The 26402-nt window shown below is 38.5% G+C and overlaps 1 protein-coding gene across 1 annotated transcript in view; it reads left to right on the plus strand.

Moving 5' to 3' along the window:
- Positions 1–26402, plus strand: part of ABCC4 (ATP binding cassette subfamily C member 4) — a gene marked incomplete at its 5' end in the record, with an annotated part of 96940 nt that overhangs the window by 56850 nt on the left and 13688 nt on the right. The window contains 5 exons of the mRNA XM_031557820.1: positions 2251–2307; positions 3533–3688; positions 7572–7661; positions 8133–8305; positions 16828–16933. Coding sequence (XP_031413680.1) covers positions 2251–2307; positions 3533–3688; positions 7572–7661; positions 8133–8305; positions 16828–16933 — 582 coding nt within the window. The remainder of the gene's footprint in view (positions 1–2250; positions 2308–3532; positions 3689–7571; positions 7662–8132; positions 8306–16827; positions 16934–26402) is intronic.

The following is a 26402-nucleotide window of genomic DNA, read 5'->3' on the forward strand; positions in this document are numbered from 1 at the left end:
TAGCAGACAAGGCAGTTTACTTTTCTTAGGGAGAGAATTAAAGTAGTAATAATAATAATAAAATGGAAGCAAGAGATAATAATGTTGTAGTACTCACTTCTTGGTAGGGGCAGGAGGAGGAGGGATGAGTGGGTATATTTATTTTTGTTCTGGTTGTGCTGTGGTTTGTCATCCTGAAGTGAATTTGTTCAGCTTGAAACCATTGCCAAGAATTTCATGTTTGTTTTCTATGATGTTTTGCACAATACTGCAGTAGACTGCCACTGTGTAAAATAAATCTTTCAAGCATCTGTGTGCCCCTTATACTGTTTTTAATTATGGAGAAATGTCTCTTCAGAACCAGGTTTCTGATGCATTGGGGGGGTTCTACCCATGGAGCTGTCATTGAGTGCTTCTATGCTTGCTCATACGCCTGACTACTTCAGACTTCTGGTGACTGCAGTGCCTCTCATGGAACTAATGAATTTTAAACTTCTGCCATGTGCTTAGATTTTCTTGTAACTGACCATGCACCCAGTCTGCCAGGCTCTAGGTGCAGGAAGAATAGAGGAGGCAACTTCTAAGAGATCACTTATGGGTTGTGGTGTCTTTACACCTGCCACCTAGCCAGCATGTTTCTGTGTTTGGTATCTCCTTATAGTCAAAGTAGGTGAGGAGGGTCCTTCTCATTTAACCGTCTTTGCTAACCCAGTGCAGTCTGCTTGAGACAGACCAGAGAATGCTCACACAAGGAGTTAGCAGCCAGCTGTGCTCTGGTAGTATAGGTGAATCATAGAATCACAGAGTTAATTGGGTTGGAAGGGACCTTAAAGCTCACCTAGTCCCACCCCATGCCGTGGGTAAGTCTGCTAACCCACCAGCTCAGGCTGTCCAGGGCCTCATCCAATCTGGCCTTGACCACGTTCAGGGATAGGGCACCCACAGGTTCTCCAGGCAGCCTGTGCCAGTGCCTTACAACCCTCACAGTGAAAAATTTCCCTCTAATATCTTATCTAAATCTTCCGTTTTTTAGTTGCAAACCATTCCCCCTTGTCCTATCGCTATCTGCCTATGTAAAAAGTCGTGTCTCTGAAGCAGATTGCCATGTACAACCCTAGTTTGTAAACACCACTGTCTTTGTTTTAGGAAGGTTAGTTGAATTCAACAACTTACGAATGATTATTGACTATGAATTGTTAAGTGTACATTGCCTCAACAAATCCTGAATCTAAGGGTATGGCTACATGAAAAAGTTAGGAGGGTAAGGATCTAGATTTATGGCATGGATGCTGTTCACACAAATACCCTTACAGTATAGCATGAAAGGGAGGTTGCCTGAAGGGTAGCAAGAGCAGTTTGAGAGCAGTAGCTGACATGCTCATTTTTTGTGCAGCTCTGCTTTCAAGTACAAGTGACTTTTGAGTAATGATGAGTCCAGTGTAGCAGGTGTACTCTTGTGTATGCACATGGCTTACATCAAGGCTACAAAATCCTGGTTAGGTGATTCCTGTTAGGTGGCCAGGACTTCCGTTTGCAGACCATCTTTGTGTTTGCATTAGTTATAGATGTGGATCTCAAACAAATACAGTGTTTTTTAAAAAAAAGTCTATAGGGAGAACTGTTTCAAATTCATGTTAATTTTCAGCAGCCTGTAGTCAATTGGACCAAAAATACAAATAGATTCTTCTAAATACTGAGGAGCATAGTCCTTTCATTTGTTGCCAAACTGAAAGTGGGATTTTGACAACATGCAGAGCAGCTGCATTTTTATTTTAAGTATCAATGGGGTTTTTTTGTTGTTGTTTTTCTGTATGTTCTTAATGCAATACTTTGTATCACTGATGTTTACAGGAAACAATTGAACTTTTGTTTTCATAACTGTTTGTATTCTCCATTCAGTATTTTCTTTCTGAGATGTAATGTAACTGTTCAGAACTGTTTTTTTCCTTTGTTTCCTATTGTTTGGATATAATATGAATACTGGATATCTTATTATTTAATGTAGTATATTTGATTAGATTATGCAGTAGCTTTACTAGTAAGCACCACAATTTATGTACAGTTGCACAGTAATGAATTGTTAGATTAAATTTTTCAATCAGAAAATGGAATTAGGAAATACTGTTTAGATTATGCAGTGTAAGTTGCTCTTCTTGTGTATTTTTGTTCAAATGTGGACACGTTGCTCTATCTGAGCTGAAGGTCTCTGACTACTAGAACATTCTTCCTTGCTTTTCAGTGTAATGTTTCCTATGCTTAATTTCATTCCAGCAGTCATTACTGCATACATCTGAGTCTCAGGCAGTGGGTAATTGCCCTCTGGTGTCTGTACGTATACTCATGAAGGTTTTCATGTTTTTTCTTCCTTTCTGCACCTGAATCGCTTTGCCAGTCTATATTGTACATGTTTAATCCTCATAAATCCTTCCTCACAAAATCAGTATCTCCAACTCATATTAATTTTATGTTGCACTTCTCTGAACTCTTTCCAGTATGTTGATTTCTTTCTGGAAATGTAGCGATTAAAACTGAGTGCAGGAAATAACAAATCTTGCCAAATCAGATCTGCATAGTGAGTTACACCCATCACCTTCTATGATACAATTGATTACTGTACATTGTTTTCTTTAAGTATTGTTCACCTGCAGACAACATATTTTTAAGGTTTGCTGTTCAAGTAGTATTTAACCATCACTAATTTTGTTTCTTCTTAATTATTAATGGCCTTACTTTCTCCCAAATCTCATTTTTATATGATATTTATAAATCTTACTCCCTGTCATAAAAGTTAGCAATCTCATATTTTGCATCGTCTCTACCTCTTTTTTTTTCTGAAAGCATTGTTTTTTCACATTGCATTCAGTTTCTGATTTCCTTGGGGAACCTAATGAAGCCTGAATCATTATGATTTTATTATTCACTGTTCATCCTGTTTAGATGGGAATTTGTGCTTGCTCCTGTTGTCCAGTAGTTTCAATGCTGGTATCCTCTCTGCTGAAGCTATCTGAGTACTGTTTATAATCCTACTGCTAGTTTTAAGTTTACTTTGGCTCTAGAATCGGAATACTTTACAGTACTTTACCTTAACCATACTAACCAGCCTTAGTTTCTAAACTGGGAGTAATAAATTGTTCCTGAAGTGCTCATAAGAGTCCTTTTCTGGATTGAGAAGTAGGTGCATGCCTGAAGTGATTTACTTAACATCAAGCAGCAAACCAGATTTTATGTAAAATTGGTTGCCTTGAATCACATTACGCATCAGACTGCTCCATCTTATATACACAATAAAACACAATGCATCGAGGGAAAAATCTTCGTTAGGAAAATATTTCTTTCACCTTTGAATGATATGATCATTAAAAATCACTTTGGATTCAATTGTCACCTGAATCCCAACTGATCTAGCAGGAATGTTTCTTCCTCTTGAAAAAGTGTTAATTACAAAGTAGTTTTGTTTTATGTTTGTTCTATTACAAATCCTGTGATGTTCTAAAACTGTTCCTTATCCTGCAAGGCTCCTGGTCTAATTGTACAAGCTTTGTTTGGTCTGCAGGTTGGAATTGTGGGAAGAACAGGAGCTGGGAAGAGCTCTTTGATAGCAGCCCTTTTTCGGTTGGCTGAACCTGAAGGAAGGATCTGGATTGATAAGTACTTGACATCAGAGCTAGGCCTCCATGACTTAAGAAAGAAAATTTCAATTATACCTCAGGTAAGAAACTGACTTTGCTATAAACATTTTCTCTGTAGTACTTAAATGCTTTGCCAGGATATGTATACAGAGTATATAGAACAGAATCAGCTTTGGGAACTGGAGGGTTTTCTTCCTAGTTCTATTTTCAGTCCATTCCTCCAGAATAATTACAAGTAGATGTTAGCAATATGCTGTCCTCCATGGCTGGGAATGAGCAAGGAAAAATGGGTGGGAATACTCATAGCTTCAGCAGTCCTCTGATGTCAGTTCCTTCTTTAGCAGAAACTCTCACCTGGTGCATTGCCTGAAGCTTTCTTAGTAAGGGACTTTGAGGAGCTACATTCAGCTCTGTAGGCACTCCTGTATTAACCAACTGAGGCTAGGTCTTGAAAGAGCACATATGCCAACAGTAAATGAGCTACCAGACTTTCGATTATGGAGAGAAAGCTGGAGAGGAGAACAGGAAGAGAAAAAAGAGTGGATCATTACCCATAAATAAGAACTTGGTGATCTTCAAATACTGAATATAGGAAAGGCTGCCATGGAAGAGGGGGGAGAAAAGACATTGTTGGGAATAGATACAGCGCTGATGTTGGAACAGAAGAAAGGATGTTCTAAGAAGTCCAGTAGGCCAGAAGTGTTGTGTTCTATTGTCTGCCTTTTGAATGAAGCAATGAAGAAGAGAAGGTTTATGTGTAACCTCAGAACTTCCTGAAGGCAGTGTATGTGCAGATTACTGCATTTCATAAGAGGGCTAATTCCTCTCCAGTAGAGAACAAAAGAAGAGGGAAAAGTTCATACATTGCACACGCAAAGTCCATCTCTGTGGCAAATAATTATCTTGTGTTTTTTTTACAGCAGGTTGATAGAACAGTAGACTGGATAGCCAGAGAAATTCATTTACTGTGTTTAACACTGATTCTAGAATCTTTGTATTTTGTTATGGAAGTTGTATTTAGAGTTCTTTGGCCATATTTTTATCTGAATCTTTGCTAGTCAGTCATTGCGATGGCATTAAGAGTGTTTATATTACTTTCTTTGAATTGAGAATCTGATAAAAAATGGCAGTGAACAGTGGTTCCAGCCTCATTGGAGTACGTGCCTTTTTTGTTTTTTTGTATGTTTTTATTTTCCCAAGAATACAAGTCAGAGAAAGAAAGTATGTATCTTAATAAAAATAAATAAGTACTTCCCCAACAACTGGATTGTTGCCTAATGCAGGCTGCTTTTTGCTTCTGTATGCTGAAATCTTTCTTTGTGCACAGCAGAGGTACTTGGTGTAACTATGGAAATAGTCGACTTATGGGATCTAAAGAGAACTTCATGTGGACTTAAGTTCCTTTCTCCTGAAAATATACAGTCATCAGGTTTTTTACGGTGGTCTGCAGCTTTCCCAAAGCCCTTCCCTTTTGCAAGTGATTTCCACATTGGGAAGCATTCAGTCCCGTTGGCTAAAATGCAGTGTTGAGGCAGGAAAGCTGTTGGTCAGGTACGGTTTCTACACATTGAGTTATGCAGATGCTCAAAGTTCACTGCATTTAGTTACACATTATTTCCATTATTTATTTTTTGTATACAACATCTTACTGACGCTGTCTTATGGCCATAAATGATTTTATTCCAGTAGAATATTGTGATAGGGTTTTCACTGTGGGCTCAAGGGGCTTTAAGTGTCTGAAGGATAGCAAGTGGCATCTGTTTTCCACATAAGGGAAGACTTGTTTTCACTAAAAATATGCAGAATGTTGAAACGATGGTAGTAAGAACAGGAGGATGGTTTGGAATAAGGTTCGTGCTGTAGTAAACTGAGTGACAAACGCTGTCTTTGTAGTATGTTAATAACACTAGTATTAATAATAGAAATCGTCACGTAACAGGCAGTTATTTTGCAGCAAATATCTTCATAATTATGTGGGAAGCTTTAAAAGAAAAAAAAAAAAAAACACCAGGGAGGGAGATGTTCATTTAAATTACAAGGCATGCTAAACTAAACCGTTCCTAGAGAGTAATGAGGCAAGACTGAAGTTTTCTTATATATAAGCTTAAATACCTACCTGGAGAAATAAAAATGTGCTTAGGCTTCTAATTGCTTGTTTGGATAGAGCTGTATGAAGGTTGTGTTTGTAAATCTTTTCTATGCAAATGTTGTCTGCCTCTCTGACTGCAAGCATTTTTACAACAATTATTTACAGGTTTGTCTTATTACTTTCCTCTCATAAACCAGACTATTTTGAATAATAATCTGTGTCAGAAATGGTAATTAAAAAAATATCCTTATCTACTGTTGCAATGCATGTGTGTTGTTAAGACTTTTATCGTAGTTAAGAACATTTTTTAAATTCAGTCCCTTATTTCACCAACCTATAAAAATAGAGTGAAAAGGAAAACAAACCTAACAAGACGTTCAAAATGCACCAAATAGTATATTTTGAAAAAAGTGTTAGAGTAATTACTTTTCAGGTGTTCTGGAAGAAAAATGTTCTTCAAACCATTTAATGTTTTTTAAATCCTTTTGTTCATTCAACACTTTTTTTAGTGGCATGTACTGTCAATGCAAAGTTTCGTATAATTGGCATGCTGTGTCAAGAAATGCATATTCTTTTACAGTGTTTGCGGCGTGTTCTGTCTTTGTTACTCCTTTGAGGCCACTCAGAATGGTTTAGATGTCAAGATAATAAAAGGGTTAACATTGAATTCTGGTCTGATTTGCTGCTGCCATTTGGGACTGGCCATCAATAGAGTTAGGTGGGAAGTCAGTCAAAAGAGAGTAATCTTGGCATAAGCTGAAATAATGAAATACAAGTTCAGGCATCCTTTCTTTTATAGAGGAAAAAAAGAAAACATTTGAAATAAGATTTGTCCAAATCAAACAAAAGTCTGATTATTTGATGAGTAGTCTCCTTTTATGATTAGCACTATTAAAGCTTTTGAGCTGTTGTCTTGATATAGTATTAAGAGAAATTTAGTTGAGTCAGTGCATGATTCTCAGGTCTGGCAAATCACCTTAGTTAGTACTTGCTGCTCAGGGAACATTGGACCAAAAACCATCTTCCACCTTCTCACACACCATGTTTTTTCAATGTGCATTGATTTATGTCCATGTAATTAATGATCTGTTACTTGTTTGAATGGGAACTGAAGTAGAACAATGGCTGCTTTGAGCACTGGTAAACCCACACTGGCGCCTTAATAGGAGACTGTACTGGTTTGACTCAGTGGTTTATTTTGAGTTAGATCTTTGACCAGCTGTAAGTAACCTGAGTAACCTTGATATGATGTGGTAGGCATGTAGATTAACTTCTTTGTGAGGTTATATGTATGTGCAGGAAGAATTAAGCATTGCTCTGAAATAGTACAAGTTGTTTCTTCTAGGCTCTTCTGGTAAAACTGAAAGGCTTTTATACTATGAAATGAAGAGAGGGGAAAAAGAAAAGAACAAAAATGTCATTGGGAGCTCTTTAATTCATCTTTGTTTTATTTAGTGTAAACACGAATTTTAGAAACTACCCAAACATAATTTAGGATTCTGAGCCCATTGACATCAGCAGTTTTTGGTTTTCACTCAGAATACCAGGGTAGCAGTGATTGCATGGAAGTATATATATATAGCTTGTGGCATCTAAACAGTCTCACGTAAATGCCCATTTGAGAACCAATGTAACTGTGTACAGCAATTTACAAATAGACCTACTCTGGTAAATTATCTCCACACAGAACATCTGAATATTTAATTTCTTTTTTCCCTCCTTTTCAGTGTGCTAAGTACTCTTCCATGTTTCATAAAAGGTAGCTTGTTGTAGGATATTTCTGTGTTGTGGGTTAATTTTGACTGTTATTAGCTTACTTATTGTGATAATAAAACCTGTGTTTGTAATAGACTGCTAATTTTACTTGGTTTTAGGAGCCTGTATTGTTCACTGGGACAATGAGGAAAAACTTAGATCCTTTCAATGAATACACTGACGAAGAACTGTGGAATGCCTTGGAAGAGGTGATTTACTAAATCTAATAATGTACATCTGATGTCTACAAGCCAAATTACACTGTTGTGCTTATGTGCATTAGGTTTTAGATGTTTTCCCAAGGTTTGATAAGGGCATAGCTGTTGATGGAAAAAGGTAGACCGTTGTGTCTGTGTTTGTCAGTGTATGTTGTTTGTGCATGTGTGTAGACATGTATATTGTTACATAAGTCTTTTATGAAGAAATTATTCCTTGGGATGATGTTTTGGTTACATCTTGATTCATATCTTAGTTTTAATGAACATTAATAGATTCTTAACAATATGCTTTAATGTTTTTAGAATTCTAATAACTGACACTGTGTAATCCAACTTGGCACTTAGTCATTTGTGCCAGAATATAAAAGGTAAATCTTGCATACTTATTACTGTGTCATCAGACATACAATAGCTGATTTGAAAGGGAGTTACTCATCCTACAATATGTTGACATGTCAACAGGTGCAACTGAAAGAGGTTGTGGAAGATCTACCTAATAAAATGGAGACACAGCTCGCAGAATCTGGGTCTAATTTTAGTGTTGGTCAGAGACAGCTGGTGTGTCTTGCCAGAGCAGTTCTAAAAAAAAATCGGATCCTTATCATTGATGAAGCAACAGCAAATGTGGACCCAAGGTACAAACCAAAATGCTGCGTTAAGATGAACTGTTTCTTCTTTTAGTTTGATCACCTGTGCTGTAGAAATGAAATTAAATGCTTTCTATTTCTTGTCGTTTGTATTGCTGTTTTATGTTTTCCACAGTACTATAATAATTTTCTATTCATAGTGGGGCAACTGAGCAGATGATGTAAACTAGGTATGTGCCCAAAATATCCCTAAATTCAGTGCGTTATGTAGAGTAGGAAGATTAACATTCAAAGTGTATTTCTCCCGCAACCATAGACAAGAACTTAGCTGGAAATGCAGATCAGTGGTGTTAGAATAGCCACGAAACTAAGTTGAGTTCTGTTGATTCTGGGAAGAAATATCTGCTGGAAAAATAATAAATTAATAAATTAGTTCCCCCCCCCTTCCCCTTCAACCTTCCCCAAAAAAGGTAAAAAGCATGTCTTGTATAACTCAGGCCAGCAGAACTTTCCTGAATTCATTCCTATTTTAACTACATGGTACTGCTAGAAGGACATCTAGCCTCAATAGAAAGAAACTTTCAATGACAACCCTTGTTAAATTGTTCCAATAGCTAAGTACCCCCACTGTTAATTTTTAAACATTTGAAACACTGGTGGAAATATTTTGGAAACAATACTGCAAATGTACTGCATCAATTAGTCTGAACTGAATATATAGTTCCAACAAACTATGGCTTGAGGGGGAACTCAAAGTCCAAAGAGGACAATAACACAGCAAGTCCCTCAAACAGATGCATTAAGGATTTTGTATGTCATCTGGGCGTGACTCATTTTTATAACATCTTCTTAGGGGAGAAGTGGTGCCACTAGGATAGCTTTGCAGTTCAGCTGACAGTGTATTTCTAAAACCTTTAGAGGAGTGCATTCCCTTTCCAGAGGTTCTTTATTTTATTTTGTTTTATTTTACTTCGACATTTTTTTTCTTTTTTGACTATTAGTTTATTTTTGGCTGAGCACTGATAGATTAACTATGATTAATCATAGCTGTGGAAATTTAATACCATCTTACTCATCCTCCCTATTTTGGCATCTAACGTGTGTGTTCTCAACTTGCACTATCCATTTAATTAATCTTGATTAATGTGTGCTGCAATATATATTATAATAAGGTAAATGTTTGTTTGTATCAACTTTACGCATAACAATACAAAGAATAACTTGGAACTTCTACTTTGAATTCAGTTTGCATTACAGTCATTATTACCTTTTTCTTAATGTGTTGCTAAAACTAGAACAAAGTATTTTTCAGCTGTGCAATCTGATAGGATGTTCATCAGGAAATGCTGATTTATGTTGCTTAACTGAGCAGTTAGGGAGGCATTTTTGGAATGTAAAGAAAACCTCCTTGTCTTGTGATGCACAGCCCCCATACCTGGCATGATAAGCGCACACTGTATCAAGCACCTGGAATAGGAAACCATGGGGAATTGCTGCTGGCTGTAGAGATTATACTTCATTTTTTATTTTTCTTGCTCATCATCTTTTTACCTGGACCACTGCTTGCAACTGCACTTCCCTCCAATTCAACCTGAAAGCAAATGTGAGAAGACAGGATTTGAGGTGGAGAAGGAGAGGAGTGGGTGAGATGGCATGAGGTAGTGGAATATGACATTCCTTGGTGCTGAGGAACTTTTCCTCATTGTTCTTCAGCCTGGCTAAGCCATTCGTCCTTGCTGGCCAGTGAAGCTGAGCAAAAGAATAAAGGGAAGGAATTTGGAGTGCATCTTTCTTCTTTCTACATCTTAGAGCCCCCATAAGTACCCTGCATCTTACAGATACCGGGTGTTCTGCATACTGTAGGGGTGGCAGTGCTGTTGTAAGAGAGGGGAGGAGTTTGCTATAAAGAAGGTTCCTTTAAGTCAAACTGCTTGCATGTTGTATGTAATGAATGACAAGTATTGATTTGATTTTATCTTTTTGGTCCTGAAGCCAGAATTCTTATCCTTAAGAATGGAATACTTTTGTAGCAGTTAAGTGATTTGGAATGGTGATTTGAAATCTGGAGCAGAAGAGCTGAAAAATCTTTCTGCTGTCACTTTGGTGGTATATTGAAACAAAATCTGTAGTCTTTGAGACTTGACTTATTTTTCAACACCAAGTTCAGTGTACTGAACTTTCTGTGTACTGAATGCACACAGTAGTGTGTGTTAACCTGTGTTTTTACTACTTGTAAATGCAGTCCACTGCCCCATTTTCACATCAATGATTCATTGAATCTGCTTAAAAACGGTCATTGCACACAGTTCAGTTTGTTAGTCAGCTTAACCTTGTAAAATTTAACTTTTTATTACATCTTATTGCTATCTGTACTTGTTTCCCTTTTGGAGAAGTTATCAGCATGTGTGGCCTTCTCCAGGGCCGCTCAGGAATTGTTTAGTGTGAGATATGCTTCCAGGACAATCCCAGGATGACATTAGACTAAAGATAATGACTTATCCAGCATTTCTTTCACAAGCTTGATTGCTTCTCACTCACGTTGCGTTTATACTTGCTCTTTAGATGTCTTTCTTTTTACCCAGTCAGCTTCTGGGTATACTGGGTCTTGAGTTGCAGTGAAGCTTACTGTTAGACCTTTAGCCCACAGTGCCAGTGGGACAATTATAGCACCATTTTTTCATAGAATCGTAGAATGGTTTGGGTTGGAAAAGACCTTCATGATCACTCAGTTCCAACCTCCCTGTCTATAGCAGGGACACCTCCCTCTAGACCCGGTTGCTTAAAGCCCCATCCAGCCTGGCCTTGAATGCTTCCCAGAGAAGGGGCATTCACGACCTTACTGGACAACCTGTTCCAGTGTCTCACCACCCTTGCAATGAAGAATTTTTTCCTAATATTTAGTCTAAGTGGTTTAAAACCATTTCCTCCTGTCCTGTTGCTACATGTCCTCAGCTTTCTTGTAGGCCTCTTCAGGTACTGGAAGGCTGCTATATAATCTCCCCAGAGCCTTCTCATCTCTAGGCTGAAGAGCCCCAGCTCTCTCAACTTTTCCTCACAGGGGAGGTGCTCCAGTCCTCTAGTCATCTTCATGGCCCTTCTCTGGACCCTCTCCAACAACTCCATGCCATTCTTATGTTGAGGGCTCTAGAACTGGATTCAGTACTCTCACAAGAGCAGAGTAGAGGGACAGAATCTCCTCCCTTGACCTGATGATCGCACTTCTCTTGAAGCAACCCAGTAAATGGTTAGTCGTCTGGGCTAGTTTTCAAATTGCTGGCTCATGTTGAATCTTTCATCAACCAACACCCTCAAATTCTTCTCCTCGGGGCTGCTCTCAAGCCATTCTCCATCCAACCTGTATGCTTGGGATTGCCCCGACCTATATGGAGGGCCTTGTGCTTGGCCTTGTTGAACTTCACGAGGTTGGTATGAGCCCATCTCTTAAGCTTGTCCAGGTTCCTCTGGATGGCATTGCTTCCCTATAGTGTGTTGGCTGTACTTGCTAAGCCTAGTGTTGTCTGCAAACTTGCTAACGGTGCACTCAATCCCACTGTCCATGTCGCCATGTTAAATAGCACCAGTCCCAGCACAGATCCCTGAGGAATGCCATGTGTCACTGCTCTCCACTTGGACATGGAACCATTGACCGCAGCTTTCTGAGTGCAGCTATCTAGCCAATTACTTACCCAGTGAGTCATCCATCCGTCAAATCCATTATTCTTCAATTTGGCGACCAGGATGTCATGCAGTACAGTGTCAAACTCTTTGCACAAGTCCAGGTAGATGACATCAGTTGCTTTTCCTATATCCACTGATGCTGTAACTCCATCATAAAAGGCTACCAAGTGTGTCAGGTATGACTTGTCCTTGGTGAAGCCATATTAATTACCACCAGTTACCTCATCTTTGTTTTCCATGTGCCTTCGGGAGGATCTGCTCCATGATTTTGTCAGGTACACAGGTGAGACTGTCTGGTCTGTAGTTCCTTGGATCCTTTTTTCTCCTTCTTAAAAATGGGGGTTATATTCCCTCTTTTCCAATCAGTGGGAACTTCACCAAACTGCCATGACCTTTCAAATACAATGGATAACAGCTTGTCAACATCATCTGTCCATTCCCTCAGAACCTGTGGATGTAACTCATTGGGTCCCATGGATTTGTGCACCTTCAGGTTTGCTAGATGATCTTGAACCTGGTCTTCACTTACAGCAGGCAGATCTTCCTTCTCCAAGCTCTTACCTTTGCTTTCTGCAGCCTGGGCAGTGTGGCTAGAGCCTTTGCTGGTGAAGTCTGAGGCAAAGAAGTCATTGAGCACTTCAGCCTTCTCCATATCCCTTGTGATCAGGTCTCCAGTGTCCTTTCAGAGAGGGCCCACATCTTCCCTCGCTTTCCTTTTATCACTGATACTCTGTTGAATTTCTTCTCATTCCCCTTTATGTCTCTGGCAGTGACAGCAAGGGCAGGGTTCATTTCTACCCCTGGAAATTCAAAGTGCTTGATATTAGGTGCAGCTCCAGCCTTGCTGAGGGCGGAAGCTGGGGTTAGAGCCATGGTGTATCACTGTAAAGGTGAGAACAAGAGGGTCTCTGCTCCAGAGAAGGCCCAAGAACAGCTGGCCCATTAAAGACAATTCTGGAAAACCCCTCTACTCTGCACTGCTGAGATTTCGCCTGGGGTTCTGTATCTAGATGTGGAGTTCTCGGTACCGAAGAGATGTAGACCTTTGGAGCGCGTTCAGAGGAGGACCACAAAAACAATCCAGGATGGAACGCCACTCCTGTGAGGACAGGCTAAGAGAGCTGGGGATGTTCAGCCTGGAGAAGAAAAGGTTCTGGGGAGACTTGAGAGCAGCCTTTCAGTATCTGAATGGGGGCTATAAGAAAAAGGGACAGATTCTTTATCAGGGTCTTTAAAGATTGGACAATGGTTTCAAACAAAAAGAGAGGATATTTAGATTGAGAATAAGGAAAATGTTTTTTACAGTTTTGCCCAGAGAGGTAGTGGAAACTCCCTCCCTGGAGATGTTCAAGTCAGGCTGACTGGGGCTCTGAGCAACCTGATCTAGCTGTTGATGTCTCTTTTTATTTCAGGGGAGCTGGATTACATGACCCTTAGGGGTTCCTTCCAACTCAAAAGATTCTGTAATTCTAAGCTGTAAGCTGCCATGAGGCCTCCCCTCATCCTCTTCCTCTTTTCTAGTCTGAACAAACCAAGTGACTTCAGTTGTTTCTTGTATGTCTTGTCCTCTGGACCCTTCACTATCTTTGTAGCTCTCCTTTGGGCAGTCTCTAATAGCTTTACATCCTTGTATTGAGGCACCCAAAACTGCACACAGTGCTCAGGGTGAGGCCGCACAGAGCAGAGCAGGACAATCCCTTCCCTCTCCTGGCTGGCATTGCTGGACCTGATGCACCCCTAGGTACTGGTTGGTACTCATGGCCAGTTTTGGCTTCAGGGGCACTCTGCTGATTCAGATTCAAGTTGGCATTAACCAGAACGCTCGGATGCTGTTCTGCAGGGCTACTCTGCAGCCTCTCAAGAATGAGAATTGTTTTCTTAATGGATATGCAATAAGGGATGGGGCTATAAGGAATGCGTGTAATAATGGAATGTATAATAAATGAATGCAGAGGACAGGGATGTTCAAGGATTTTGCATTCTACTGAGATAAGAGTAGGAATAATTTTAGAGTTGAAAATCATTTTGAGCTCTTTTAAAAGTTATTTTTGAAATTTCTGAGCAAACTGCAGTTTTCTGTGCTCCTTACTTACTTTATAGGAAACCTCACCTTGAGATTGACTATAATGAAAGAAAAAGACTTTCTTTACATTATTTCAGTTAGTATTGAAGTTTTTGTTTCCATTTTGCTATTCATGGTAGGCTATTTTTAACCACTGCCTCTTCCCTACTTAGTGTTATAGTGTGTGGCCTGGTTTTCTCTGTTGAAATAAATAGTGGTCAGATCACTAAGGCATTATTGAGAGGACAGCAAAAAAAATGTGTGCATTAGCAGTGGAATGGTAGCACTGTTACTGCTGCGATCTGATAGAAGTACATGGTAGTGGAGTGTTAAGCAAATTGCTTTTTTAAGGAGGTTGCCATTATGCTTTGTCCTGTCACTAGACACCCTCGAAATGAGCCTGGTTCCATCTTCATTGCACTGTTCCTTCAGGTATTTATAGCAATTGATAAGATCCCCACTCAAGCCTCCCCTTTCTCCATGCTGAACAGTATTATCTGTCTCGGCCTTTCCTTGTAGGAGAGGTGCTCCAGTTGTCTTTGTGGTCCTTTGTTAGATTCTTTTCATTATGCTTGTATATGCTTATACTGGGAACCCCAAAACTGAACACAGTGCTCCAGGGATGGCTTTACTAATGCTGAATGGAGGAGAAGGATTTTCCTGAGTCTTTCCTGACTCTTCTTTTAGGAAAGAGTAGCAGAAGGATCAAACTACCAAGAATGTCAGATCTCTCATTTCCTTAATGAGTGTTCTTATTGCTTTTAAACTGTTAGTAGTAAATGGTCAAAGGAGAAGTGTGTCATGCTCCAAACCGGTCCAGTGGTCCAGGTAGCAGTAACAATTTTGGCAGAAACTGAGTTCTTGTCTAAAAGTGCTCTGTCTTGTCCAATTCATGACAGAGCATAAATGTTTCTGTGTCTGTAAGAGGATGACAGTAAGCATGCATGGGAATTCTTACTTAACTGTTAATAATCCTCCTTCTCTCTCTCATCATCTGTTCTCTCATGAGAAGTGCTCTGTCTTCCTTTGTCATGCTGACTGCTTAAACAGTTTGTAACAGAAGTTGTGTTCAGTCCATCAGACCACAAAATCATACTGTGAACCATGGAAACAATGGTTACACCATTCCTCATGTCATCCTACACTTCCAAAGTTGTCTGTTTCTCCTTTTTGTCGTTAGTGCTTCCTGCCATGGTGGAAACAGAACAGTTCTTTTTTGCTTGTGAGACAGTACCAAATATTTGTCACGTCCAGATGGATTCAATGTACTAGTATCTAGAAAAATAATGATTTGTCAGAGGAAGTTGTGTTGTATTGTATTTACTTTCTGAGTTACTTAGAACAGTTTGAAGAATTAAGGCTTTGCAAGCAACCAGTTGAAGTTAATATGGCCCCTAAATATATTTGTTTATCTAGACATCTTCTATGCTCTATGTGGAGCATTTATTATTGTCCAATCATTGCACAGAAGTACAGTATTCTGTTTTAATAGGAATCCTGGAAATTAGACTTGTGCCTTCATATGCCTGAATTCTAGGCTGCAACACCCTGGTCTCAGTAACACCGATATTTGGAGCTGTTTATGTCTTCCTTTGATCTTGGATGATAATTTTAATTTCTGTATCTGTGTTCCCACACTGCCTTTTTCTCCAGTGTTGCCACTCAACATCTTTTTTCGTCATCTTTTTGAAGGCTGATGCACAATATATGCACATTCACATGACCTGGCTTTGTGCCCAGGAACCTAGGCTTCTGGTGCATTGTGGGCTGTCAGGTGCCTGTAGAAGGCATTCATCACCTGATGGCTGCCTAATTCAGGTGCTCTTATTCAGATTCCAGCCATGCCTTTCCTCTTTTCATTGACTTTAAGGAGGGTTATGTAGATTTCCAAATTTAAGTCTAACTGCAGTGCTTTAAGTTAGGTGATACCAATGCTTCTTCAGTAGTTTCTTGAATACTATCCAGTTTTATCATTATGACAGACCTTTTGCATTAATATTTGATTATACAACTAAAGAACATTTTAGTGTCTCTTGTATATTTCAGTATATTTCGTTTTCAGGATTCTCAACTTAACTTGTGACAGTTCTCAACATTCACACTGTACTTCAGTGTCTGTGCTCTGGCTTTGTTTTCATTCTTTAAAAGTCACGTGTTTCTACCTGATACCTTTCCTTAGGAGACTAATTCATGGAGTGGATTGAGACTCTTATCTTGATAGCTTTTATGTGTTCCAACTCAGGACTTTCATGATTCTATCCCTTTCCTTGGATTTTGTATCAGTCAACATTTGATTTATAAAGCATGTCATTCTGTATTCAAGTCCTTGAGCTACTGCAGTTATAGCTTTGCTTACCAACCAGCTCTGTAATTTAACCCACTTTTGCAGTTGAAATGAAGAATCTTAGTTATAGGTTGTCTTCATTCATTTACGATGAAGGTTACTTACTTTCACTAACTTTTATTCACAGCTTGCACAAACTAAACCATAAGTATAGTGACCTTTTTTTTGGTATAGAATATCTGTAGGAATACCTCACTCTGCTAAAGGGGATGTCCCTTCTTCTGTAATCACAGCTTGGAAGGCTTGACTCCTGAAATGAAACTTACTGCTCTACTTTCAAGGAGAAATTCTTTTGTCCTGAACCACTAGCAGATAGCTTTTGGGGTATGTTTCATGGTATGCCTCCAGGAAGAAGCACTATAATGACTTCATAAGCACATTTCCTGCCATACAGTCATGTTTGATGAAGTCGTAAAAGTTGCCTGCCATTAAGTTATCCCTGCTAAACATCTTACTTTTGTCTGCACTGCTCTTGCTGTGTTTCAGAACAGATGAGTTCATTCAAAAGACAATCCGTGAAAAGTTTGCTCATTGCACAGTTCTGACCATTGCACACCGCTTGAACACCATTATCGACAGTGACAGAATTATGGTAAGAATTAACAGCTTAATTTTTTTTTTTTTCCTGCAAATTGTTAATTTTGTTTACTCTCCTTACTTTTGATTGAGAAATGGTCAGAAGTTTAAGTTGTAACTTAAGATTTATCTTAGTTATCCTAGGGGCTGTGACAGGCAACTCATGAAACTGTAGTAGTAATGACCTGAAAAGACTGCTTACATTTTCTCACTCTGTGGTTTCCAACCTGCCAGGCACAAACCTATTGCAGGTGAGCTGCAAGAGCAAACTTAAGCAAATGATCTCTGTCGGTACTAGTGAAGACACACCCAAGTGCTCTGGACAGAGTCAGCTGGATTCAGTCAAGTTTATTAATTCAGTCTTGGTGGGCTGAGGAAGGCAGTGCAATATTTAGTGGTGTGGAATGTATGAGAAGGAAGTGGTAGAGGTTCTGGAGCAGGAGATGTTGGTAACAAGGCAGCAACTGCCCTGGGGCAAGGGTGTTGTTTGGAGAACTGGAGTTAGACCGGTGAGGAACTGAACGTGGCCAGCTTTACAAAGCAAGGCTCAAACAGAAAAGATGGAGTATTACCAATCCAGCAGCCTCTGCCATCTTTGTTCCCAACGGAACAGTGGTATATTCCGCTAATGTGAAGCCCCACATGGTGCCTGCCCTTTGCACACACGCAAAATGAAAAATACATACTTGCTGATTATTTTCATAAAGGCAGTGGTCTTCCCTCAGCTCTCAGGAGCTCAGTCTGGTTTGTGTGCTTGAAATGATGTTCTATCTGCACTTTTGCAATTTTCTTCAGTAGCAGCGGGAGCCCATTGCAAACATTTTCTTCACAGTCACAGTTAATGGAGTAACTTACTAGTGGGCAAAGCGTGTTTGTGAGTGGAATTCAAATTTAAATGTGCGTCAAACAGAAATTACCCATATCCTCTCAGTGGTAATTTTAAAAAATATTTATGAAACTTTTTTTTATATTAAAATGAAGTTTGTTAATTCTTTTGGTATTGTTTTGTGTGGTTGTTTTTTCTTTTTTTTTAACTGGATGCCCAGAGCATTTTAAAATCTGAGATTGAGGTACAATGGTTGCCCAAAGTATGCAAAATGAAACAATTGGACCTTCTGAGGTGAATGATGTTCTAAGGAATAGAATGCAGCAGATTGTGAACTGAGTGATTATAGTTTACTTACAAAGAGAGAAACCAGCAGAACTGCCATAATAAGTCATGTAATTGCAAGCATTTAAGGTATAATAAATAAATATTTTCTTCACTGGTGAATACCTCCCCACAAGTCTAATGGATATGTTGGTGTTCTCTACAAGTAAAGTGAACAAAAGACTTGTGAGGAAACAACTGTGACCTAATTAATAGCTGTATGTGTTTGTTAGCTGTCCAAAGGGATTTCTGTGGGTTTTGGTTCATTAACTACCATTAACATGTTATGCACAGAATGTTCTTTCCATGAAGATGTTTTCTTAGTTTTACCTTTTAATATCATGCAGTTGAAATGAAAACTAGATGTTTTTATTTACTATTTTGCTCAAACCATTTGATTAAAATTGGAAGTTACTCCTCAGATTGTTCAGTGTAATTGCAACAGTATAACTATTATATGTTTAGATCCTGTATCTTATTTTTGACCTTCCGTTGTTTCAGTTCAGCCACAATCAAGATCTGACCTTCCTAAAGGTCCACTTTTACATTATCTAGTACAGTGTTTTTGGAATGACTTTAGAGTACATTAAGGAAAAGATTTGCAGGAAGGTCTATGTCTACTTTAGGATCCACAATCATTAGTGACTCCAATGTTTTTCATCTTTTTACATTACTTCATTTGATCCTTTGTATTACTGTAATTCTGGGAGGAAGTAAACGGTGAGAAGTATTAGAAAATGGAGGAAACTGGCACATTGACTCAGTAACAAGCCTGTTTTCTTGACTTCCTTATTCAGAGTTACTGATTCTGCTTCCAAACAAATTGTAAACTTTATATTGTTATAGGAGTGATCAGAGTTACGGCAGGTGTGCTTTTGTTATATTTTTTAATTACTTGGTTTACTCAGGCATGTAAATCCTAGTGGGAATCTAATGCAATTTTGGAAGAGTAAGAAAAGTCTGTGTGTTAAAAACATAAGGAACAGGATAATCATAGAAAGCAAATATTAAGGAGTTCCATTAACAATAAAAACAGCTTTCACAAAAAAGTAATGTTTTACTTAAATATTTTAAAAAATGAGAAAACTCAGCTAAAGAGAGCTTTCTGTGAATTTTAAAATTTGGTGTCTCAAAATTTTAATGTGTTTTAGTAATTTACGGATTTAACTTTGTGCAGATTCTTTACAAGTATAAAAATGCACAGCTGAATTGCATTGTTATTCCAGTATCAGGTATTATTAAAACTTCTGTTTTTTCTTTCTTGTTTAACTGAGATGTATAGATAAAATACTGCATTCATTTATATGTCATCCCAATCTCTGTTGTCTGTTTTGGTAAGTTTGGTAGAAAATGAATGAAGAAGAACAAAGATGGCACCTCATAGTTTGGAATATTATCAGTTGTCTTTTGGCAAGCAATGAGTAAACTTATTTTTCAAATAAATGTTGAGCAGACCCGTTCAGCTTTCTTGACTTAATTGTAACAGTCCAAACCCATTCCTGAACAAGCATACGTAACTTGAGCTCTCTCCCCATTGAATCATTTAATTTGGAAGGAACCAGAGGAGGTCTCTAGTCCTATTACAGGTCAAATTGTTCAGGGCTTTATCCTGTTGCATCTTGAAAACATCAGAAGATAGAGATTCTGTATGTCTATGGCCATCCTGTCACAGTGTTTAATTATCTGCCAACAAATCTGTATTTTTCCTTATATCCACTTAAAACATCACCTCAGTACGTGGCAAAAGTTCCTTGTTTTCCCACAGTATATCTCACTACAGAGCGTGGCTCTTGTCTTCTGACTAACTTTATTGTAGGTATGAAATTACTCCTGTTGAGTCTCTTAAAGCCATCTGTTCTCCTCAGTGAACAAACTGCTCTGTCAGCCTGTCCTCTCACTGGGCTGATGGCCCAGTGCCCTTATTACCCTGCTGACTATGTTTCAAACTTCAAACCAGAACTTTAAACTTAAACTTTACCCTCATCTTTATTGTTCTGGGTAAAAGACGAAAGGAGCAGCATTGGCAAAACTGTTGCTGGTACTGATAACAAGGGATTAGCCCAGTACAGCCCATTACATCTGTCCATGTTGTTTGTCATCAAGTTCATGCTGAACTGTTCTTTTAGCTTGTCTGCATATAGATCCCCTTGATTGCTATCTTTGTCTTAAGCACATTGACTGCAGTCTTCAGTTTGACATTGTCCACGTGCTTTTGATCTAATTCCATTTAATTGCTAGCTAAACCAGAATTTTCCAAAAAGATAATGTCCATCATTAGAGTTAATCCAAACATTAAAAAGAAAAAAATAAAAATAAAAATAAAAAAGAACAAAATAATTCTGAGAAAGTCATGAGAAAAAGTCAAGTTGGATGAGTATGGAAATAGGAACTGAACGTGAACTGTTGCATGTCTGCTCACACCCATTGTAATAACCGGTTCTATTTTAAAAGAGAAGAAAGCCTACTGGAAGAGGAAAAAAAGGAAGAACAGAATACGTTTTTATACAACTGTAGACAAATCTGGCCTCAGGAGTTGTTTTAATTCTCGTTTGTTCTATTCCCAAAACCATACCTCTGGTTTCATAATCCAGGTCACGCCTTAAGAGTATTTCCATTATATCCATTTTACTGATAAATACACTTTATCAGAACTTCAAACGCATAAAATCGTTGAGGGAAGAGCTGCATTGTGTAATGTGATACTCTCTAACCCAATCACCTCAATGAGTAATCCTGCATTGCACTTGCATAGGACTTTTCATCTGGAAATTGTAACGCTCTTTACAAACATTAATTAATTAAACTTCAAACACCTGGGTGAGATAGGGAAGTATCCATACAATCTTTGGAACCAAAGTTGGAAAGACTTGTTAAGTCAGGCCATCAAATAATACTACCATAAAATTATAATCCAGTGGTTTTCAAACTTTTTTTTTTCCCCCGTGCTGTTCAAGAGTACTATAGGATATTTTCTCACTCATGTTTCCCTCGTTAGTTGAAGAATCCAAGTTGTAGCTCCTCCCACCAGATGCCTACAAATACTCATTTTAGCCATTTGATATAAGCAGCCTCCTTTCTCCCTGGCAAAGGGGGGAGGATGGGAGAAATGCTACGGTTTCCTCTCTTCTAGTGGCAAATCCTGTGAAAAGCTCAGTTCAGGCTTGCTCCCCATTCCACATAGCATCCCCACCACCACAACAGCTGCTTCCCTGTCATTTTCTCACCTTACAGTGTGAGGGCCTTTTACCTAAATCACATCTGCAGCTCACCAAACCCAGTCAGGAGCAGCCTGGGGCAGCCAACAGGCACCACTCCCAAGACTTCCAGCGGTATCTTGTAAAATCCGCATCACCCATTCCTCCCCCTCTTTTCTGCTTCCTTGTCCAGGTTGAGAAATACTTTTTAGAAACTGTATTTTTAGAGAGGAGAGAAGCTGAAGCATGCAGAAATTGAGGCTCACCTAGGGAAACAGTGAATCAGTAGCAAATTAAATATGTGCGTCTGGCAGGAATCTGATGCAGTTCTTTGTTCTGGTTGCTGTGCTGTGGTCTTTCGGTAGGAAAGCCTTAAAGTAGTGAAGACTTGTGCATTTTCCAATGACAAGGATATTTCTCCACAGAGACTTTTCATATTAGTGAAATACTTACTTGAAATGAAAGCTCTTTATCAAGCAGAACTTGATCTAGTAATTAAAAATTGTCATTCAAATAGGAAGTTTTTGACAAAGAGAGCCATGGGAAGAGATCTGATTTATTTATGGAAAAACCTGTTGTGGCTATGTACTGAAATGACTTAATCTCATAGTTAACAGTACAATGTACTTGATAACTGGACCTGAGGTCTTTTTTTGGTCAATAGAAAATGACTTCTTACATCTCTCTGGTACACCTCCCTCATTCAGTTTTTCCCATTTTTCTGACATCGCATTATATTTACCTTGTTGGAACACCTGGGCCTCGTAAATCAGATGCTGTGTTTCATGTATTGTAGACAACTAACCTCAACAGGGCAAATCAGTCCATCAAAATTTGGTGTAAACACCTTGAAAGGACAGAGGGAACTCTGCAGGGAGATTCAAGAAGTTTGCATAGTAACAGGGGAGTAATCTAGAGCTAGACAGAAAATGCCGTGCAGCAGATAAGGGCTGAGTGCTTGTTTCTGGAGTTCTGGTGTCTGACCCAGTATATTGCACATTAGTGTCCTTCAGCCATCCAGCTGGAGATGTGGCAGTTCTGCTAACAGACACTTAAGTAAGCATGCTAGTGATGGCATTGTTGCCCATCGTTAGCATGGAAAGAGAGCATTCTTCCAGAAATTTAAGAAACCTAAGCTCTACGTTTTCCTCTCTCTGCCGAGGTTTGAGCACTGTGCTCCCCATTCCCAGGAAGATGCCATGTCCACCAGCATACACAGGGCATTCATATTAAAGCCTCTCTCTTGAAAATACAGGCTTGAGAACACTAGAACTAAAAATCCATCTGTGCTGGAACCAAAGGGACCAAAGTCTCCTGGGTGAAGAAATGTGAAGAAAAGTAAATGAACGTTAGTCATAGAAGAGGATCAGTGTGGAGCACATTAAACTTAATGGTGCTAGCTGAGATGCTTTACATAGGAAATGTGAAAGAGTACTTGGTCTCATGATAGCTGAATATCAGTATCCCACATAAACATTGCTTGTGTATGTGTGTTCTGTACGATGACAGGTAAATTGTCTGCAATTCCAGATTTTCGGGATCTGGGAGATAAAATGTGAAAATTTAGGAAAGATCTTAACGCTTAACTTAGAGGGCTGGTTAAATATTTCAGGAACACTTCAGGAGTTTTAATGCAGTTCCGCCAGGCCTTCTGCCAGGTGTAATTAATGCTGATCTACCTGCTTGGCTGTTTACTGTGTTGGAGTCCATATGGACAGTTGATGGTGGGCAGGGGCCCTGGAAATGTCTAGATTTCTCCTTTAATTTGGTAATTAAGGACTTGTGGAATTTCTGGAAGAGCTGAGCACTAGCAAGTGATTTTCAGAAATGATCAATTTTTATTTTAATGGAAACAAAGCCAATTTCCACAATTTCCAGATCCTCTGAAAGTGGGTTAACGTTTTGCAGACAGGAAGGAAAAACAGTTTCTTCGATGCTGTTTTGTGGAATTCAGTAATTCAGTTCAGAAGATATAAACAGTGAATATGTTGTTGTCAAACCTCAGTAAATTATACATCTTTGCTATTAAGAGGATATTATCTTGATGTTTAATCCAAGTTTGCATAAAGTGCTGAGCTATGAACCTTATATCAGAGCCACTGTTGTCAATTGAAATGGTGTGTCTGTGATAGTTGTTAAGTGTCACACTTGGCCTAGCTGTCGCTATAACAAGTCAAAACCCCAATGATCTTGAAGAAGCAGTAGGATTGTTGATTCTCTTTGCCATTTTGAAACCATACCTTCCCAAAATGTTGACAACTTTAAGATTGTTCTTAAAAGCTGCTCTAATTTCAAGACAGCTGCCCAACAAGGTTCTTTTTTTGCCTAAATAAAGCAGGTAATTACTGAAGCAATGCTTCAGCTTGGGAGCATTCAAATGAAGAGCTGCATTTGAATTACAGCAGGAAATGAAGCTAATGTCTGATGAACCTTAATCTCTCATTCTGTCAGTCATTTGTGTGTGAATGTATTTTCATCTGTATAAGGACAGAGCAGTCAGATGACATTTCTTTAAAGATGGTGGTATGAAATGCAGACCACACCAGAAATGCTAGCGCATCTTTAGAGTGGTTTTCTGCTCTCTCAGAAATACTGTGTTATTGTTTAGGAGCAAATTAGTGCAGGACATGTTGTCAGCTGATGATTTGAGCAGTGTCTCTGATAAGGTAAAACTGTGTGCATGGCAGCTGAGCCACAAGTTCATTGTCATCAGAAGCAGATAAATCTAGGAGAGATGCAGCTGTATTCTTTAACTTTTTGAAAAGTATAGTGCGTTTGTAACTTATCTGACAATCCTCAAAAGCGTTATTAGAGAGTGGGTTTTCTTAAGCTGAAGCATATCTTCCATCACTTCAGGGCCATGTTTGAGCCATTCTGCAATCCAGATTGAGAAATGTGGCTTTCCAGTGCTGGAAACAGTCATTACTTATTGGCCAAGGAAGAGTTTTGTCAGCATTTAGAGCTTTTGGTAAGAGGTGGCTCTACGGGAAAAGTTGAACTTGCACTGATATGTCGGATAGTTTGAGGTGAGGAGATTTAACAATACAAAAAACATCTACAGTAACTAGTTAACAAATTTCTTTCCTCCAACAAGATATAGAAGTTAATATCAAATGATTATCAATAAAATAAGACTCATTACTACATACGTATTGATATTTTTTCCCCACAACATTCCAACCAGCTTACAGTGGTGTGCAATCAGATGGAGAAAAACAGCAGGAGGGGAGATTTTTAAGCCTCTGCAAGAAGAGCGAAGATAACTCGTGTGTGGAACGACTTACCAGTCATTTTTACGTGCTGAATTTTCTCTAAAAAGAATAAGTTCAGTTTAAAGAAGTCCACTTCTTCTGACTCCAGAACAGTGTCTGAAATTTCCTTTTCTGTGAAACAGGGGAAGTGGGCAAGGGGACGAGTTGAATACCAGAGACCAAGGGCACGCTTAACATTCTTACAATGAAGTTAAACTCTGCTGAGATGAAACATCTGGAAATTCTGAAAAGAATAATTCATATTGTAAGAAGGTGAATGCCCAAGTGTGCTCTGCTTTGTCTGAAGGAAAAACAAGAAGTATACAACTGGCACGTGGTGCATGAAAGTTTCTTTATTTGACACCAGATTCGTCATAGAGTAAGTTATATGTGATTCCTGAAGGAGCTTGGGAAATGCTTAGATTAAAGCTGAAAATTTAATTTAAAAAAAAAAAAAAGCCAAAACGTAAAGACCCCAAACACCAAAAAAATCAAGAGCAGAAACAAGAAGAAAAAAAGAAAAATAAAGAAAAAACTTACAATTTAAAAAAAAAAAACAAAAAAAACCAAAAAACTTTAAAATGGTTCTCAAATTAGATTTGCGGTCTCAGTGTTCTTCCATTTTTGCAAATCTGTTCAGATAGGATAATATTTATAAATGACTCTTCAGAGAAGTATGTACATGTTTCTGATCTGTTTTGGCAAACTCTGATGAGATGGAAGAGATGGAACGTACTTGCATCTGAACTTAATGCCAGCTGGGGAATGGGCTGTTGACTCTTTCCCACAAAGCCATGTATTGTCTTGTGTAAATATATTTCTTTTAATATGATGTAACCAGAAGCATCTCCTGAATATTCTCCTCTTCCCAGGACTTTATTGAAGATCATCTTGATGTATGCTCTCTGAGGAAAACATTGTTCAAAGTTGTACTCCTAGCAGAGTTTTGAACTTTAATAATTCTGTTGTTTGGTGATGTCTTCTCCAAGTCTAAATTAAATCAGATGTATTCCCTAGGAGATAATTTGCTTGAATTATTTTCCTTTTGAATAGGAAATAAAACATTTATGATCAACTCCTAAATGTCCCATTTTCCCTCTGGCTTTATGGTGAAGATGAACGTGAATAGGAATACTAGTCATTCCTCAATAATAATTGAAATAGATTTCCATGCCCCCCTCCTTTGTGGCTCAGCACTTCCAACCTTGGGCTTTTCTTTTCTCAGAGTGTTTTATAACTATTGTTCTCTTGTTTTTGTCTGCTTTTGTTGCTGAAAGTTAGAAAATGCAGGATTTAGAATCTTCTTTCTTTCTTCTGTCTATGGATAGCCATAAGTACATGCAATTTGTGACAGCATTTTTAAGGATCCACGCTTTTTTTTCTTTCTGTGGATAATATCAGTATTTAACTATATTAATCCATGCAGAAGACTTTAAACTCACTTACAAAATGAATATTTGTTTTTTAAAAGTTCTGTGCAACCCAACTGTATAAATCGGTTTCAGGAATCATGAGAAAAAGAACTGTCCTAGTTCTGCTGCTTGGGTCTTTTCAGAAATGTGGACCGGTTTCATGGAGTTTTGTTTTCCTTTATTGTCTTGTTCCTCTCATTTCATTGTGAAATGGTTCTCAGATTGCATTTTCGTCATTTTATGGTTTCATTTTTGTCTCTCCTTCCCATCCACCATTGAATGTTAGACAAATCCCAGTATGAAAACAGTCACAGAAATGTATTGAACATCTAAACTAATCTGCAAGTGGAATTCTATGTATGAGTAAGGCTCACTTAAATTATTATGTAAGCCAAATATTTACATACAATGCCTGGGAAATAAATTGTTGGTTCTGTATTTGCTGTGGGTACTCTGGCCTTATACAATTTCTTGATAG

This window comes from Meleagris gallopavo, chromosome 1, assembly GCF_000146605.3.
Source record: "Meleagris gallopavo isolate NT-WF06-2002-E0010 breed Aviagen turkey brand Nicholas breeding stock chromosome 1, Turkey_5.1, whole genome shotgun sequence".
In the NCBI taxonomy this organism is placed as follows: domain Eukaryota; kingdom Metazoa; phylum Chordata; class Aves; order Galliformes; family Phasianidae; genus Meleagris; species Meleagris gallopavo.